Below are 19,176 nucleotides of genomic sequence, written 5' to 3'. Positions count from 1 at the left end.
ATACACCAAAGTTATTGCCTGAGTTTTTGGTGTCATGGTAGTTGTTTAAATTATCATTTGCTTCTAGACATTTTTAAATTTCCCTGTGATTTCTTCTTTGATCTTTTAGTTGTTTAAAAGTGTGTTTTAATATTTCCAAATATATCCAATTATATTTATCTTTTCATTATAAATTTCTAATTCAGTTTATTTGCAGTCAGAGAACCTGGCATGTGTGGTACTGATTATGTGAAATTAGTTGAGATGTGTCAAGTATGTCATCAAGTTTTATAAATATTCCATGTGTGCTTGAAAAGAATATGTGTGCTCTAATTGTTGGATGAAAAATTCTGTGTATATTAGATCAAGTTTGTTAATTGTATTGTTTAAATTTTCTATATATTTGCTGATTTCTCCATCTTTGCTGTTTGACCTGCACTAGCCCCATGGCACTTTCTGTTGTAAGTCTATTTTGTCTGATACCCATAGAGTGATACTAGTTTTTGGTTAGTATTTGAGTGATGTATATTTATTGCCTTCTTTTACTTCCAACCTTCCATGTTGTTTTGTTTTAGTCCTATCTCTTGAAAATAGTGCATAGCTTTTCAGTTTTTCTTTTTTAAGATTTTATTTATTTATTTGACAGACAGATCACAAGTAGGCATAGAGGCAGGCAGAGAGAGAAGGGAGGAAGCAGGCTCCCTGCTGAGCAGAGAGCCCGATGCAGGGCTCGATCCCAGGACGCTGGGATCATGACCCGAGCCGAAGGCAGCGGCTTTAACCCACTGAGCCACCCAGGCGCCCCTAGCTTTTCAGTTTTTATCCAAACTGACAATCTCTTTTACTGGCTGGCTAGTTAAATACATTTACATTTGTTGTATTGATATAGTTGAACATGCCATTGTATGATTTCTAAAATTTTTACTTGTTCTTCTATTTCTATGTTTCTTTATCCTTGTTTGTCTTTTTCAGTGATTAAATGTTTGACAAATAACCCCTTCCCTCATTACTTCTCTATTTTTCTATCAGTTTGGAAATTTTCCTTCTGGTTTTATTTTTAGGAATTACCCCTGCAATTTTATCATGCATACTAACACAAGATGTTAAAATTAAATATTATCTTTACTCTCCTTCCAGTCACAAAAGGGCTTTGGGACTCTTGCACTTACCTCTCCTTCTACCACCTTGATTTCCATTCCATTGTCATCTAACATTTCCCTTTTCTTATTCCCACAAGTTAGATACTATTACTGTTACTTGAGACAAATATTGCCTATTTTGAATTAACCTTTGTTTACTATTTTATTTGCCCACCTTCATGCATCTCAAGCTGTCTTTCCAAGATCATTTTCCCACTGGAAGTAAATCCTCCAAATGTTCCTTTCCAGTAGGTCTTGGGGTGGTAAACTGCTCCAGCTTTGTTAATCTGCAAACGTTTTGTTTTATCCTCATTTATTGTTTTGTTTGGCTTTTAAAGTCCTCTTTTTTAAAAAATTTTTTATGAGTCACACCAATCATTTCCTGTTGTTATCTTATTTAAACAGAAGAAGGCAAAGTCTTTTTTTTTTTTTTTTTTTGGAGATGAGTGACTAAGCCTGCATTTAATGACACCCCCCTGAGAAATGGTTTGCAATAAATAACAGCACAGAGGAACTAGAAACTCCCAAGCATATTTCAGCAAACAACACTGTTGCTCTCCATCAACACTGATGTATTCTTTAATGATTGTTTTTGCTGGGAATGCATTTCTAAATTAGCAATTATTTTCTCTCAACACCTTAAAACCATGTTTCCATTGTCTTCTGGCTCCCAGTGATGTTGCAAAGATCTGCTATCAGTTTAACTGCTGTTCCTTTGTAAGTATTTTAGCTTTTCTGGCTGTTTTCAAGGTATTTATTTATTTATTTATTTACCTTCAGAGTTATGCAGTTTCACTACTACGTGTCCACATGCGGATATCTTATTTATCCTGCTTGGGATACACTGTGCTTACTAGGTCTATGGATTGGGACTGTTTGTCAGTCTTAGAACATGCTGACACCAGCTTTGTGACCATTGTCCTTCCTTGTGCTCTCCTTTTTCTCTTTCTACAATACCAGCCAGACACATATTAGCCCTTCTGACTCTAGCCTCTGGATGAATCCTTCAAATGCATGCATTTTCTCTTTATCTATGAATAATCCATTATGCATTTTGCATTATGCATTTCTTCAACTTAATTTTTTTTTTCATTTCTGAATGTTCCATATTCTGAAGGCTGTTTCTTTGTTCCTAACCACTTCTTGTTACATATTCTTCCTGGTGATTTCTCTGACACAGCTATCCTATACCTTGTATTTGTAATTCAAACACATGTAATCCCTGAAAGGCTACATCTGATGGTTCTTGCTTCTGCTGCCTCTCACTCACACTGCCTGTTTCTCATGTATTTAATTATCTTTGCTTGTGAGTCCATGCCGCTTCAAGAGGCAAGCTTCCCCTCCAGAGGACCATTTCTGTCTCTTCTTGGAGTTGAAGATATCCCTAGCAAGACCACTAAAATACTCTTCTTAAGGTTTTGGTTCAGAACCAAAAACTTCAGACTCAATTCCCCCTCCTCATTACTGTTCTAAGGATCAGATTGCCCACAATCATGCTGCACTAGGAATGTGGCCTCTGGAAGACCCTACTTCTCCAGCTGCTCACAGATCTACATCACAGCCATTGTTACTCAAGCTCCCACCATGCTCTGGTCCCGTTTCTTCCTTCCAGGGCTCCTGGCAGACTTGGCCTCTGTCCCTCATTCTTAGAACTCTGCTTTCATTTGTCTGGTTTGGGGGCCATGATCCCTGAAAACATCTACCTTTGAGAGACCAGCAATGCCTCAATGAGTACATCTCATCTGAAGTCTAACTGCTGTGCCACAGGACAATCTCTGGGGGCTCCCAGCCAGACACTCATGATACTGCCACTACTTTTTTTTCTAGCCCAAACATAACCTACTACAATTTCACCATTTATTTTTCATCTCCTTATCTTGAACCCTCTATTCACAAGTGTTAAAGTCTTTCAAACAGAGATTATGTTGTGGATCATGTCAGTGATATCTGTGCTTTGTGTGGCTTTATCCAAGTTTCTGAAAAGATAAATAAGACAAAAATCTATCCTGGCGCTCTGCTAGTGCTCAAGGCAAGACCTTTCATACACATTCATTCATTTTTCATTCCTGTAACAAACATGTACTGAGCATCAACTCTGCTAGGTGCTGTGTCAGACACTGTGCTAGGTACTGGGAATCCCTGACCTCAAGGAGCTTACTGTTTATAACCAAATCACTTCTCCCTTTGAGCTTAATTAAGCTGAGTAGAAGCAGGTGGGCTAGAGATCTGAGCACCTGCAAGATTAGCACTCTGTCCATGCTTTGCTGATGGTAGTGGATGCTTAAAGTCATACCACCTTCAAGCTTCCCCTTCTACAATTTGGTGAGGTTCAGTCACAGGAGACTCAGGCATCACATTTGGTTGTCCTTTCTGTGACAGTAACCCCAACTCTGGGTCTGGGCAGTGTGGGTGGTAGGTGTCCCTCCATAAGCTGGCCTTCCTCCTTGACTGCTGCCTCAGTTTACAGAGTGTAATCTAGTGGTCCCACACCCTGCTGCCCAGGCCCACTGCCAGTCCTGCCTTGGGGATGGTCAAACTGGACATCATCACCCAATCAGTTCTCTGAAGCACCTTTATTGAGCTGGTGCAAAAACCAGGCTTTATTTCCGCAGGTATCAAATGGACACCTGATGAGAATGGAGTCATTACCTTCGACTGCAGAAATCGTGGCTGGTAAGAGCTCCAGGGGAGAGGTCTCTCATTCTGGCATCTCTCTTACAACCCTTGGGTTCCACCTAGTTCTCGTCTGGTCCCTGCCCGGCCCTTACCACTAGCCAAGGGCCTCAGGATGTAGAACCTAAATCCAACACAAGAGCAGGAAGACTTGCCAGCTGCATTCCTCCTTGTCTCTGCAGCTGCCTTTGTTCCAGGACTCTTCACATTTGTCTTTCCTACCCCAAACCTCCACACAGGACATTGAGCTGTCTCTAACTTAACTCAACCCTCTGCCAGACTCGCCTCTCTCTCCACACTCCTCCTCTGATAAATTTGTAACAGAATCTGAGGGTGCAATCCAGCTGTCCCCCTCCTTGCTGCCTGCCCCTCCAGGACACCGGCTGGTCCAAAACAAAGAGGATAAGGGTTACCACTAGGACTTAACCTTTCTCCTACCTGATAGGCCCTTTAGATGTGCACATTCCCAGCTGTTGACCCCAAAATGGCTTTAGAACTACGCTGAGTGGGTATGGGACCTGATAAAACCTGGCATTGACGGATCACAAACCTGAACTTCGGACACACTTGAGCCAGACTCTAAATAGAAATAATTAGAGACTCAGTCGGGTGGCTGCCCTGGCTTTAGTTTTCCCATCGTTGGCCTGTGCTTTTTTTCCGCTAAAGGTACATACAAGCTGCTACTTCTCCCAAGGACATAGTGATTGTGGTGGATACGAGCGGCAGCATGAAGGGACTGCGCATGACTATTGCCAAGCACACCATCTCCACCATCCTGGACACACTGGGGGAGAATGACTTTGTTAACATCATCGCGGTAAATGTGCCTTCCTGCTCTGGAATAGCTCCCCTAGGAAAAAACCTTTCCTCTGCCTGCACTAGAATGACCTATATCTACAATCACTTGTTGCTTCATATTGTATGATGATTCTCTCCTCTGAAGCTGGGGCTTCTAAGCTAAGGTCAGACCAAGGATGGCCTTCAAGAGGTCCACAGAGTTTCTGAAATCATGTGTAAAACATGCACATCCACTTCTTTCTAATTCTGTAGATTTCACCAATTTCTCAGATGAATCTGAGAATAATAATTAAGAGAACTGGCCCTGAGCAAATACCTAACTTACTCTCATCCATGTGCCCTTGACTGGTACCCATCTCTGGAACAGCCTCTTTGTTATGCTTCGGATGAGTGAGCCCTGGGCTCTGGATTTTTACAACATTTCCAGGCCTTCCACTTCTTTCATCCCACCCAAATCCAGATGTATCAGGAGAAGGGGAGCATAGGTTGTATAGCCTGGAAAGGGACCAGCAAACCCCACTCCTGCTTTCACCACAACTCTTCCTGAGGATAGTTCTTCCTGCTCTAGAAAAGTAATGAAGGAAAGGGAAGAAGCAGCAAGAAGTGGGAACATACGAGTCAGGAATGCAATGAAAGAGCAGGCCAGCTCAGTCCTCCAAGGAGGCAGAGTTGACTGCCACCTTGGAGGCATCATTTTGAAGTTCACCTGATCCAAAACTCTCCCACCAACTTGCCACATTGCTGAAAATGCTTGTCCTCAGTGGAATCTATGTATCTAGTAAAGGAATACCAAGGCAAAATGATCTAATTTCAAAATGTTCATCCCAGGGTGTGAGAAGGGCCCCCCTCATCCCTGAACTGCTCCCCTGCTCCCATGAGGCCTGCATCATTTCCTGGACCCTACCCTCCCAGTCTCCACCACCTTTCCATCCCTGGTCATGACCAGCAGCAGGGCCAGGACAGTGGCAGGATCAGGTCCAACTCCCTCCAGCAGAGTGGGAGTGTGCTCCTGCTCCTCCCACATGGCCTGCCCCGCCTCTCTCCCAACCCTTCCCCTGCCATCTGGGGAGGAAAGGTAGGGGAAGATTTGCTCCCAATGTTCCCCCAGAACACCCCGACATTTGTCCTCGAACTTGCATGCGCTCCTACGGCCGTGTCACCACCATCTCCCTTTCTCTCCCTCTCTTATTTATTTTTTTTAAGATTTTATTTATTTATTTGAGAGAGAGAGAGAGAGAGACAAGCAGACTCCCTGCTGAGGGAACCTGATGTGGGCTTGGACCCTGAGACCATGACCTGAGCTGAAATCAAGAGTTGGCTGCTCAACAAACTGAGCCACCCAGGCACCCCTCCTTCTCTTATTTAAACAGAAGTAGATTAAAGACATCTTGAATATTTGAATTTTAACTATGAGAATGTGGAGTGAGTAAGAAAAAGAGGGCAGTAATAATTCATCTTTTTCCCTTCCCATTCCCTGTTGAAAGCTAGAAGATCTTCATCATAAGTGTAAGGCAAAGGGTGAAAGAACACAGTTCCCAATCCCTAAACCCAGGCCCTGGGGAGGGGTCTGCACATGGAAGGTTCTGGGATTCTCATGGAAGGCACTTTGTCTAGTCCTAGGGGTGAAGACCCAAGGGATTCTTTCAGTACCTTCAGGTTCTCTGTGTGTTCTGGGAGATGGACATCACTTAGCCAGTCACCTGAGAAAATGGCCCAAGACCAGTTTTTGAGGGAGAACTTTTGGAGTTAAGACCCCACTGTTCTCTGTACTGCCTTCTCTCTGCTCAGAAGAACTACCAGAAGCATAGGGTATCCGGAGATAATATTACACAGGTGCCTAGGTAACCTGTGAGCTGCCTGAGCTTTTTCATCGGGCCCTGACCTTCCAAATGGACCCAAACTGTTCTCCTGTCCCCTCTGCTCTTTGCACCTGCAGTACAGTGACTACATCCATTACATCGAGCCTTGTTTTAAAGGGATCCTCGTCCAGGCAGATCGAGACAATCGTGAGGTGAGTGGCCCCCATCAGGTGAGTGCCTGATGCTTCCAAGTCCCTGCTCTGATTAGGATGGTGGAAGCCACATGTACAGACTGCCTGATGGTCCCCTTTCCTTATTCCTATGGCACTTGGAAAGAGGGCAAAGAGTTTACCCATCTAAATACACCCAAGAAATTGCTTCATAAATATGCTGCCTGCCTATTGGAACAAATAGTGAGCCAAAAGAGACCTCCCATCCAAGGGAAATCTCAGTTATTCAGGACTGCTTTTTCTCTCTGTGTGTTATCCAAGACTCAGTTCTCCTCTTTGCCTCTTCCATGGGACTTTCTACTATATCAGTCATATGGAGATTCCCCAAAAGGAAGAGAAGTTCAAACCCATCGGATTGAGTCCTTCTCAAAGGCAAGGAGAGAGGAAACTTTTTTTTTTTTTTTTCAAAGGAAAAGCTTTCATGTGACAGATCCTTCTTCCTGTGGCTGGAGAATTTGAGTTTGGTTGCGTCTTGAATGCTGGCCTCAGGTGGGACCCTGGAGCCCCTGGTGGCCTCCATGGTTTCTCCTGTAAAATATTCACTGTTGGGTTACGTTGGGCTGGGTGCTGAAGGTGCTGGGGAAGTGGGAACCTGGGCAGTGGCTCCCAGCAGTTCTGCCTGGACTGTCTCCCTGCTCTGGATGGGCTCACACTTGGAATTTCCTTCCAGTAGCAGGAATGTGTTTGCACCCAGCCATTTACACTCCCTCAGTTTAACTTGGGGGCATTTGAGAAACATCTGTGGTAGGGGTCCAGCCGTGAAATTAGCTGGATCTTGAAGAGATGGATCCTGCAATCATGTTTTGGGAAAATAGGTCTAAACAGCCTCTGAAATTAAGACCAAAGATGAAAGTTCCCTGGCTGTTGATCCACTGATCCTCCTCTAATTTCTTACCCATGACAGCATTTCAAACAGCTGGTAGATGAGCTGATGGTCAAGGGTGTGGGGGTCGTGAACCAAGCCTTGACTGAAGCCTTCCAGATCCTAAAGAAGGTACCTACACATGGTGAAGCTGGGGGAGAGTGAAGGGTTAGGAGACAGGGTGGAGGTGTGGGTAGGGCAGGAGATGGCCTGCAGTCCCAGTGCCTGTCCTTTCCCCACACAGTTCCAAGAGGCCCGGCAAGGAAGCCTCTGCAACCAGGCCATCATGCTGATCACTGATGGGGCCGTGGAGGACTACGAGCCAGTGTTTGAGAAGTACAACTGGCCGGACCGCAAGGTTACTCTTCTGGTGGAAGTCAAGGGGAACAGGGGAAGGGGCCAAGGGGAATGTTCTCCTACTGCCTGCATGGGATAACCATTGGTGCCAAAAAAACCGGGCTTGCCCTGAGTTGAAATGTTCTGACCTATTAGACCTATTAGCTTATTCAAATAGTATGTGTCAGACTGGTGTTCCAAAATTACACTGACCCTAGGCACAGAGGCCTCTTGCAAGAAAGAGTGCAGGGTGAGAGATCAGGTGTGGCATTGGGAAGAACACTGCCAGGCTGTGACCCTCCGCTCAGGATCTGGCCCATGTCACCATGGCTCCGGCAAGTTCTGTCACTGCCTGGGCCTCAGGATCCTTTCTGATCAATAGGATGAGAGTGGAGAGTCCCAAGTCAGGAAAGTGCTTGACCTGATATCCAAGGCTCACATAAATAATATTAGCACTACTTATAGCCAGGATCATGGCTGCTGAGTCCATCTGTGTCTTGTGGACTAGGTTCGAGTTTTCACTTATCTTATTGGAAGAGAAGTGACTTTTGCTGACCGCTTGAAGTGGATCGCGTGCAACAACAAAGGTAGGTGGTGTGTGAGCAGAGCTCCTTGCGCCATGCGCCCGGTCATTGAAGGTGCTGAGCCATGGCTCTGACATGGGGGCCTTGCAGAGGAGGAGTGTTGTGCCGAGATGACAGTATTCGCCCCTCCTTCTTACTTAGGAAAAGCTAGACAAAATGTAGATTGCTCCTGTGAAACCCTGAGTAAATGCATGATTACCCCTGTGGGAACTCTAGGTTATAAAGTCACCTGAAATGAAACTGAGAGGTTATGTATCCAGTGTTTGCAGAAGCAAAAATTCTCTCTTCAAATAAAGTCTATATGAACAACAATACAGACAGAGTGAGGCAGAACTTACACAGTTTCAGTGTAAGTTCCCTCTTTTGTCTAGACTCCGCTCCTCTTGTTGCAAATTAAGCCCCTTTACTGTGGCTCTGCTTCCAGACAAAAAGCAGAGGGTCATCATTTTCTTTAGAATGATGTTTTGGATGTGGTCCTCATTTGTCTCTGGCCAGAACCCAAAGCCTGGGCTTCATGATGCCAACTTGGGCCCTCGATTCAACCAGCTTATTGAGTATGTACTGTGGTGCCTGGCAAAGTGGTCAGGATGGATTCAGTCTTGTTCTTGCTACTGTCCAGCAGAGGACACATACAAGTGAACCATTAATGATGATGTAATCTGAAATGTGCTATAAGGGCAGAGGGGCACAGACTATACTGGGGTTGGGAGAGTGACTTGATGGGAATTTGGAGGCAGCAGGGAGGGCTTCCTAAAGGAAGAGGTGTCTATGCTGAGACATAAAGGATAGTAAGAATCAGCCAGACATAGAGAGCATGGAAGAGTGTTCCAGACAGAGGGTCTAAGACAAGAGGCATCTGGGAATGGAAAGCAGTTTCACTTTCTGGAGGGTGGGATGAAAGTTTTGTGGGAGGTGATAAGCAATGAGACTAGAGAGGTAAACATGTACTAAATCATTCATAGCTATTTGCTCTTTTAAGCCATTTTGTAAGCCATTTGCTCTTTTAAGTATCACCTTGGCTACCACAAAGAGGCTATAGCATCCCTCCCTGTAACTGCGAAGGACAGTGGTCAGAGAAAGGGGGTAGGGGGCACTGAGCCACTACCTTGGACTGTACTCCCTGAAAATGGACCCCAAAACATAGCTGCAGGCAGGAGAGGGTGCTCTTGGAAGATAACCCTGTAAGGAATAAAGAGGGCACCAATGTGAGAGGGAAGCCAACCCACACAGTCCTTGCTGTTGAGGCCCCTCTGCTCTTGTGGCCTTTCTGGATTGGGAATGCCCCCCAGAGCTCTCCCAGGTTGAGACAGAACCATGGCCTCCAGCTCTCCCCAGGAAAGAGCATAGCCTTGGGAGAGAATAGTCCCTGTGACCCAGGGCAGCTCCCAGTGCAGATCCCACTTGTAAGCCAAGAGCAGCTGGGGAACAGTGTATGGGCCCCAGAGACTGATTTCAAGTTGTCTCCCCAGCTTCCCACAACCACACCACCCTCTCCTCTGTCAGGCTACTACACGCAGATCTCCACGCTGGCCGATGCACAGGAGAATGTGATGGAGTACCTGCATGTGCTCAGCCGCCCCATGGTCATCAACCATGACCATGACATCATCTGGACAGAAGCCTACATGGACAGCAAGGTGGGAGCCTGACCCTGAGTTAGGGGCCCGGGAGTAAGAGGAACTTCCTGGGTCAGGAGAGTGGTGAGCAGAATACCTCCTCAGGAGATGGGTGAAGGGGTGGACAGGCTCAGCCTGCTAGAAGACCCTTGCCTGGGTGCTGCCCCCAGAGACCCGGAAAGCTGGTGAGCAGATCTGTCCAAGCCTGCCCTCCCTGGACAGAGCCCTTCTGCTCCAGACTTGTTCCTTCCCTCTTCCCTTGTTGGTTAGTGATCTATGCATGGTGTAACGAAAACAGACAATATTGTATTATAATCACATAATATAAAAGACATCACTACAATGGCAATCATATGACAACATAAATGTATCAAAGCAACACTTAAGCAATACCTCGAGTTAACATGAAGTTATGTGTCAAATATATCCAATTCTTTTTAAGATTTTATTTATTTATTTGATAGACAGAGATCACAAGTAGGCAGAGAGGCAGGCAGGGAGAGAGAAGAGGAAGCAGGCTCCCTGCTGAGCAAAGAACCCGATGTGGGGCTCGATCCCAGGACCCTGGGATCATGACCTGAACCGAAGGCAGAGTCTTTAACCCACTGAGCCACCCAGGTGGCCCAAATATATCCAATTTTTGAAAGTTCTTCATTCTCCAGGAGAGAATACTATAGAACTCCATGGGCTCAGCATAGCATTGGGTCGATCCTGATGACGAGTGCACATATCAAACACACCTGCACACAGCACCTGTGAGGGCCTGTCTTCATAAGAAAGTGGGATGCTTGTGCGGAGCAGCTTCCAAGGAGGCTGAAGGAGCCCACACAGTAAGATGAGGCAGTCGGGAAGGAGGGCCATCTCAGAGGTGGGGAATGACGTGGCTCTGGCTTTCTCAGTGAGGAAGAGGTTGTGGGTCTCTCTCGTGGGCGTTAGGAGTGACCCTACGATCAGCTACAACTACGTTGTAGCCTCCCCTTGAGCTGTGCTTCCCCATGAGTGACCTTGTGTTTGCAAGTGGCTCAGTGTCAATGTCCTTCTCCCTCTTAACTGGCCTGGACTGTTGTGTGTGCCAACCTTGGGTCCATGGCAGAGATTTCTGGGTATGTACAGGACGGGTTTGTTCCCCGAGCTCGTGCTCTTCCTTGGCATGCTCAAGACAGAGGACTTCATGAGCATGTTTGGGAGCTGTGGGCTCTGGGGTTCTGACACTTGCCCTGGCTTAGGACTGTTGTTGCTAAGTGACGTTGTCCTGATCCCCTCTCCATCCGACCTCTCTCCTCCAGCATTACTGCCAGCTCTCCTTTTGCAGAGAAGGGGAACCTCACATATGGCTTTTTGCTCCTGTTGGAAGGTGACACTTCAGTGGTAGTTCACATTGGTGACTCCTCCACACTGTGGACTCTGAACTCTCTGTCCTTTTCTCTTTCCTCCTTGACAGCTCTCCACTTCGCAGGCCCAGAACATGATGCTCCTTACCACTGTGGCCATGCCAGTCTTCAGCAAAAAGAATGAAACAGTGAGTGGCCACTCTCTGAGAAGCTGCAACAGGGATTAGAATTTGGGGCCATGGTCTGGCCTCTTTAGACCAGTGGTTCTTGACTTGGTTACGTATCAGAGCCCTCTTTCATATTCAGATTCCGTGCCTGATGTCCAACCAGCTATACCAGAATCTCTTGGTTGGGAAGGGGTGAGGATGGAAGGTGGTGTGGTGTCCGTATTTCCCAAACCTCGCCCCGTGATTCTGTTCAGCAGGTTTGGAGTTGTCCTAGTGCTGGATACTGTCCTGGGATATAAGGCTAGAAAGGTTCCCTTGCCAACCTTCTGGCAAAATAACACTTAACCTACCAGTTTGGGCGGCCTCTAATTTGTTGGTAAAGGCCTCTGGTGAGGGAATTTCTAGAAACTTCCACCCTCCCTCTGGTCAGAAAATGTTTCCTTATAGGCGTTGTGTGTTTCAGAGCATCCATAGGTTATGGTCCCTGGGATTTTGATACTTCAGCCTCTGCTATGAAAATTAATATTTCATTCAGTTTTGTATTTCTTTTAAATATTACAATTTAAATATTAATACTGGAAATTAATCTTCCCAGCAGCTGAGATTACTCCTGGGACTTCTTCTGGTAGGTTCTGGTTGTTTATTCCAAAGAGCTCAGCTTAAAATCCAATTGTAGAAGAAGGGTCATATAAGGCCTAAGCGGCTTGCTTCCTCTTCCAGGCTGTGGGAAAACCGAGGGTCCAGTCTGATCCTGTGCATAGGGAAGCCAGGTCCCCCCTCACCCTGATGTTTTTCTTTCCAGCGATCCCACGGCATTCTTCTGGGTGTGGTGGGCTCTGATGTGGCCCTGAGGGAGCTGATGAAGCTGGCACCCCGGTACAAGGTGAGCCTGGATCAGATGCCTGAGTGGAGATCACAGACTCCCTAGGAGCTGTCTTACCCAGCTCCAGAGCCTCTCTGCAGGCAATGTAACCAAGCCCAGAGCTGGGATGGGGCCCTGCTGTCCCACCACCAGGGAAGTGCAGGCACTGAGCATGGGAGCAATGGTTTGGACTTCTGGGACCCTTTGTCACCACCAGCTCTAACTCGCTCTGTGGCCTTGAGCAAGTTCTTTCCCTTCCTGGTGCTTTGGTTTTTCCATCTGCTCCTCCATGCCATGCAGTCCTGTTTGGAGAACATGTGAGATTACATCATCAAAGCACCTAGAACATGTGGTGGGAAAGAAGCCAAGTAATGATATGCTTTATTGTGGCTGCTATAAACAGTAGAATTCAGGAAAAAATTCAAACTTCATGGCTAGAAGCATGGTGCTGGCCCCGTTGATATTCCTATTTGAGAACCTCACCACTGTGAGCTGTCATCTTTAACTGTCCTGCAGCCTGACCCTTTCCTAGCTCCAGTTCTCCAACCCAAACAGCAGGTCTGATGCCCCTCAATCCCTGTTGTTTTGGCAGCTCGGAGTGCATGGATATGCCTTTCTGAACACCAACAACGGCTACATTCTCTCACATCCTGATCTCCGACCCCTGGTAGGTACAGATCTTATTTGCATTAGGATCTTAACTCTATGGGATCTGGAGATAGTTCATAAGAACAGTTAAAACAATGAACACACACTGGGCTCCATTTAAGAACCCAAACAAAGGGTAATAAAAGAAAAAAAAATTTAAGTCATGGTCCCTGTCTTCAAATTGTTTGTAATCTAGGAGGAAAGACAAAGCAAAAGTTCATGAACTGATTGATGAACAGATCAGAGGGCATGTAATGAAATGTGCAGTTTTCCCTGAAGGACAAGCCACTTATGTTCCTGTCACTGCCTCAGTCACACCACACTCCTCTTGGAGCCTGACAGTGGTATCATCAGACCTTCAGGGTCCCCACCCGGGGGAATGTGAACATGAATGTGAGTTAACAATGATAATGGCAAGGAAAGAGTCACATGAGAGGTGGGACAGCAAAGCTGTGACTCCCTGAGTTTGTCTTGGGATATGTTCCGAGTGCTCCTGCCTCCTTCCTGGCTCCCTCCATACTGACACAGGGGCTTGGGGCATTTTCATATGCAGTCAACTGAACAACTGAGAGCCAAGAGAGAAAGTTGCATCATTTTATCTAAAGCTTCTACCTCCAAGACTAGGAGCTCCCTGCTGCCTCTGGTCATGGCACTTGGCCACTATTGATGACAACAGTGACCATACCTCTCAGTGTGAGTGCTGGACCAGCAGGGGGAGGGAAGTTACAGGAACCTTAGCCCTTTCCCCTGCCAGTCTCACTCTGAATTGAGATGGCAGCTGAAGAAAGTAGCTAGCAGAGTAAATTTGTGAGAACTTACTAAGGGGCTCATCTGCTCCAGTTGCCATTTGGAGAAAACAGCCAAACCACGTGTCATTCCAGTTTTGTTCAGATAGATACTGAGTGTTTATAAAGCAAGTGATTGAGCTATTTAAGGCAAACTGTAGAGGTTCTTAGGAGAGAGATAGGGGCACACTAGAAGCCATGTTGTCTTCCCAATTCAGACTCTACTGGGCAAGCATCTGAACCATAATGGGTCACTGACTGGTTCCAGTGGGTTCTGTAGGAGGCAGCCCCAATGGCAACAAAATGACTCACTAGGGGAGAAAAAGGTCAATCATGGAGCTGACTTGTAAAATTAAAGAGCACTGATCAGAAACTCATCTGTCAACAACTCTATAATCTAGATGAATATAAGACTCCAACCAATCAATTGATATTGTGGACCTACTGGGTGACTGACCTTATAACACTCTGAGAATGCTATAAACAGAAGGTAATAGTCTAATTAAGGAAAAAAGGTATACCCAAATAGACTTACACAAATGAAACAATTAGAGGAAAAATACTGTGTAGATCATTATTGCATGACAAACATCACTATGTAAAGCCAACATAACGAGCTTTCTAAGGAAACACTATCAGTTTGTGATAGGTATTAAGGAGAACAATACTTAAGTTTAAAAAAGAAAAGTAATAGAGGATATGCCTGGTAATAAACCAAAAGAGGGTCAAGAGCCATACTGTTGGCCTGAAATCTTTCCGTCGGAGATCAAAGTATGAGCAGTCATACAAAGTGGAATTATGGTTTTAACAAGAGGAGCTAGATATGGAATAAGACAATAGCAATGATGCAGAATATTACACCTTACTCAAAAGAAAGAGAGTCGATGTAAAAGATGGTAGGGCGGTGCTGGTTGTCAAGAGCACAGGCCTCAGCAAGACCAGGAATGGAATGTCATCCAAGGTTGGGTGAGGAGGAAAGGACAATACTGCTGTTTCAGTTACAGTGCAGACCTCCTAGAGAGGCAAGAAATGAGGGTGACAATTTCTGGAAAGAAATAAAAACTGGCAGAAGCACGTACACAGTGATAGGGGACTTCAACCATTTGAGCATCTTCGGGGGCCTCATTCTGCTAAAAGTAGACCCTCTGATTAATTCTTAATTTACCCTGATAATAAACCATCCCTTTCCTTTTTTGATCTATTATTAAACTAAAGCTGGGAAGTGCTGCCAACCTAGTGGCAGATAACTTGACGATAATCTGTCTTGGTAGCAGAGAGGGAAGGAGGGAGGGAGGGAAGGCAGGGCCGGGAAATAATAACATTCAAAGACTTGATTAATGGCTCTGTGTTGAGCTGGAGGGAGGCCTTCATTAGGCGCTACAGAATCCGTCTGTCCTTGGCTTTGTCCCATTCAAGAATTCTTTTTTTTTTTAAATATTTTATTCATTTATCTGACACAGAGAGATTACAAGTAGGCAGAGAGGCAGGTAGAGAGAGAGGGGGGGAAGCAGGCTCCCCGCTAAGCAGAGAGCCCGATGTGGGGCTCGATCCCAGGACCCTGAGATCATGACCTGAGCCGAAGGCAGAGGCTTAACCCACTGAGCCACCCAGGTGCCCCTCCCATTCAAGAATTCTATCAACAAGATGAAAACACAGAAACTAGATGACACAAAGTCTGGAAGGTATGGATAATACATTAAAGGAGAAAATTCGTATTCAGAAAGTACTCTTCTAAACGATGGGCTGAAACTAACAAGATAAACATATTAGGATGCATGGAAAGTTCTGCAAAATAGTCAATGTTCAAGCATAGTATTGAAAAGATGTAGTTTAACAGTGTGCCATGCAAGGAAGGCCAAGGGCACTTAAGTGACTGAGAACTCAATTTTGGCTGTCTGGGCAGTGTAGCTGTCCTGGAAATCCAGCTGAATGAGAGGTAGCAGACAAAGCCATATGATATTGTGGCCCACACAGGTCACACACACACACCACACTGGTCGGAACCCCATCTGAAATACTGATGTTCATCGTGGGCACTCCATTCTGGGAGTGACATTGACAACGCAGAGCCCGTTCAGAGGGAGTTGAGGCATCTGCAACCTGTGAACGTTTAGCTTGGAGAGGTGTAGTCAGGAATAACAAGCACCTTCGAAAACCTCAACAGCCATCAGGTGGAAAACGTCCAGTGTAGCTCCAGGGAAAGAATAAGGCCAATGGGTAAAAGTAACAGGGGGCCCAGACTTGAGCTCTGTATGGGGAAGAGCTTCCTAATGATTACAGCTGCCCAAACTATGACAAGCGAACTCACAAAATCGGGAGCTCCTCACCATGGGAAATACTCAGAGGCCGTGAGATGATCTGTCACAAATGTTGGGAAGGGAAATGCTGCCTCAGGCGGAAGGGTGGCCCAGATAACGTTCAGGAATCCCTGAGATTCTTTGATTTGATGAAAATATCTGTAAGGCTTCAGAGAAGAGATGAAAGTTGAGCAGGGCCTCGTGCTTCACCTCACATCTTTCTTCCCAATCTGCCCACTCCAGTACAGAGAGGGGAAGAAACTGAAACCCAAACCAAACTACAACAGCGTGGATCTCTCTGAGGTGGAGTGGGAAGACCAAGCGGAAACCGTGAGTAGGAAAGCAGGGAAAGGAGGACCGAGTGTGGCTCCACAGCCAGCACAGAAGCCAGCTGCGGGGCCGTGAGCTCTGAGCCCACTCTCTTCCTCTCAGGGGAGGCTTTCCAATCCCAAACCAGAAGCAGTTTCCGTAATGGGCAATCCTTCCAACAACTATAACAACATAATAGTATCTTCCTGAGTCTCAGGGAGTGCTAAGGCGGAAGGAGCCATGTCTATAAGCCACAGGGGTCGAGTTCCAGTGGTGTTTCAGTCCAATTTGGGAAGGGTGGTCAGTATTCATTCTAGAGGAAATTATGTCTCAGTATTATGGCACCATGTTCTCTCATACATCAGGGTACTTGGGAGCATTATTTTGGTGAAGATCCGGAATTATAAGCTAAATGGAACTAGCTAGAATCAGGTCGATACTCCCTCCTGGTATTCTGCTTAAAGGAAAGAGGGAAGAACTGGAAATATTCTTAAGGATCACCTGCAGTCTGGTCAATAAAGCTCAGTGCCTTCTACCCTCCAGTGTGAGCCAGGGGACTAATACCATTATCTCTCCTCTTGAAGCTCAGAACAGCCATGATCAATGGGGAAACAGGTTCTCTCTCTATGGACGTGAAGGTTCCACTGGACAAAGGGGTAAGGTGCTCAAAGGAAAGAACCAGGGTCTGGTCCCAGGAAGGCAGCATCCCAGTTGATTGAGGTTTGGGGTGGTCAGAAGGGATTTGAGTCTACCTGAACCAGAGCTTAAGACTTGAGTGTTTGTTGTAGACAGTAGATCAAAGTGTGCATCAACCCCAGAGAAACATCTGGCCAAGATCTGGTCAGTTCTTTTGAGACTACTGAGCAGTAGGTTAGCTCAAGGCGTTTACAACTCTTCTTTCTTCCTACTGCTGCCTGCTATGCGGCCCTTTTTTTGTTTATAATGGAAGGAGGGAAAGTGATAGTTAATTTTGCAAATTGTTAGCAACTCTTGTTAATCATGTTATATGGGAAGAGGTTAAAAATAATCCACTGTCACTACAGATGGTCAAGAATCAATCCCTTCACTGACGCCATTGCTATCTTCCCAGATCGGTGCATCATTTATAAAAGATCATTTCATCTTCTCATTTAAAAGGTTCCACTGCATTTATGCTGAATTTGCATTGTCCCTTGACATATTTACAAATGTCACCTCCTCCCTCACAACCACCCCCACCTCCTCCTCCTGTTGCCCATCTGCCTCAGCTAAAAGAACACAGGCATCTGTCTGCAACAATTAGACCCAAGTTCTTTCACAAACACAAACCTCCATGGAAGCCAAACAAGAAAGCTTTGGAAAGGAAAAGCAATTCATTGCATTCCCTTTAGACACATGGGCTGAATTTCCCTGGGACCAGTATCTGATTTAAGTGGCTTCTGCCTCCTTTTTATAAGCTTTGGACTGGGAAGGGCCTCCATTAGGCAAACTGGGCAACATCAGTGATGTCAGGCCACAAGTTACAGAAGCTCCTTCCCCTAATCCAAAAAAGTAGAGGTTTCTTCCATGCAGCTCCACTTTTATCCTATCAGACTCCTGCATATAAACGCACAAGGGAGCTCTTCCCTAACCCAGCCCTGCCAAAGCATTTAAGGTAGCTATAGTGAAAATTTTAACATGCACGTGGCAGAAGGCAACTTCCAGACAGATTGAAGTATGGTTATACTATATCTAATTCAGACCAACTTATGAATTAGGCACTGTGTGTCCTCCATCCTTTCCTCCCAGTGCCCAGTGTTCTCATGTTGCCTTCATGCTTCTCAGAGCCACCAAGAGAGAGTTCTAACCAGATCCAGTCTGAACCTCTCCTCAAATTTCTGCTCATCCCTTTGATATTTAAGTATATGTGCTGCTGAAGCAAGCACTGCTCATCCCTTTGAAATGTGTTCGTTGCTGCTAATAAAACACCGAGTTTGAATTGTAATTTAACAAAAGCTCTTGGGTGATGCTGATCACGATTATGAAGGAGATATGCATTTCATAGCACATAGGTGTTCATGGTATGACTACTATAATTACTACTACTAATAATAATGGTAGCTAACATTTATTAGAAACTGGACTCAGCACTTTGTAAGTATCCCCTCAACATTCACAGTCCTGTGAAGTATGTACTATCCTAACCCCCATTTTATAGATGAGGAAATTCAGAGAAACTAAAAGCTTGCCCAGTCACCTAGATGATTAATTGCAAAGCCCACATGTGTCTGATTCTAAACCACTTACTCTTAATCACTAATGCATAAAGCTTTTCTGTAGGAGTGGCCCTGAATTCTCCACTCAATCTCTAGCTCAAAGATTTCCCAAGAGTGTCTCTTTAGAATTCTGTTTCCATCTTTAAAATTCACGGTCTTTTCTTCTTCCTCTGCCTCATTATATCATAACTCAACTCTCTAATCTTTCCTCTCTTTACTTCCATGCTCAGAAGCTGCTGCACCTGCACTGTGTCGGATGTTTAGCTGTAAGACCACTGCAGCAGTATCCAGCCTCTCACTGCTCTGATCTATTATGATGCCACTCTCCCCAGTGTTGCTACATTTTGTTCTTTTCCGATTGCTCTGTCTGCCCTACATGTCTTCTCTTTTTAAGAGTTGCAGACAGTCCTGTCGTGTTCTTGCCTGCCAGTCTACCCCAGCCCTCTCAGTTCAATGGCCTGTCTCACCTCACAAGCTTATGCCTCAGTAGAAATACTCTAGAAGCCTAAGCCAAGGGAATGCTTTCT

The 19,176-nt window shown here is 45.6% G+C and overlaps 1 protein-coding gene across 1 annotated transcript in view; it reads left to right on the top strand.

Moving 5' to 3' along the window:
* CACNA2D4 (calcium voltage-gated channel auxiliary subunit alpha2delta 4) overlaps positions 1 to 19,176 on the top strand; it is a gene marked incomplete at both ends in the record, with an annotated part of 114,757 nt that overhangs the window by 27,774 nt on the left and 67,807 nt on the right. Inside the window, 12 exons of the mRNA XM_080810292.1 lie at positions 3,731 to 3,791; positions 4,458 to 4,608; positions 6,526 to 6,600; positions 7,523 to 7,612; positions 7,725 to 7,838; positions 8,325 to 8,403; positions 9,904 to 10,037; positions 11,458 to 11,535; positions 12,317 to 12,397; positions 12,969 to 13,043; positions 16,350 to 16,436; positions 17,000 to 17,071. Of these exons, the coding sequence (XP_080666418.1) occupies positions 3,731 to 3,791; positions 4,458 to 4,608; positions 6,526 to 6,600; positions 7,523 to 7,612; positions 7,725 to 7,838; positions 8,325 to 8,403; positions 9,904 to 10,037; positions 11,458 to 11,535; positions 12,317 to 12,397; positions 12,969 to 13,043; positions 16,350 to 16,436; positions 17,000 to 17,071 (1,097 nt within the window). The remainder of the gene's footprint in view (positions 1 to 3,730; positions 3,792 to 4,457; positions 4,609 to 6,525; positions 6,601 to 7,522; positions 7,613 to 7,724; positions 7,839 to 8,324; positions 8,404 to 9,903; positions 10,038 to 11,457; positions 11,536 to 12,316; positions 12,398 to 12,968; positions 13,044 to 16,349; positions 16,437 to 16,999; positions 17,072 to 19,176) is intronic.

Source organism: Martes martes (assembly GCF_963455335.1).
Source record: "Martes martes genome assembly, chromosome: 8".
In the NCBI taxonomy this organism is placed as follows: Eukaryota; Metazoa; Chordata; class Mammalia; order Carnivora; family Mustelidae; genus Martes; species Martes martes.
The sequence above is the reverse complement of the archived record's forward strand: the minus strand, read 5'-3'. Positions and strand labels throughout refer to the sequence as shown.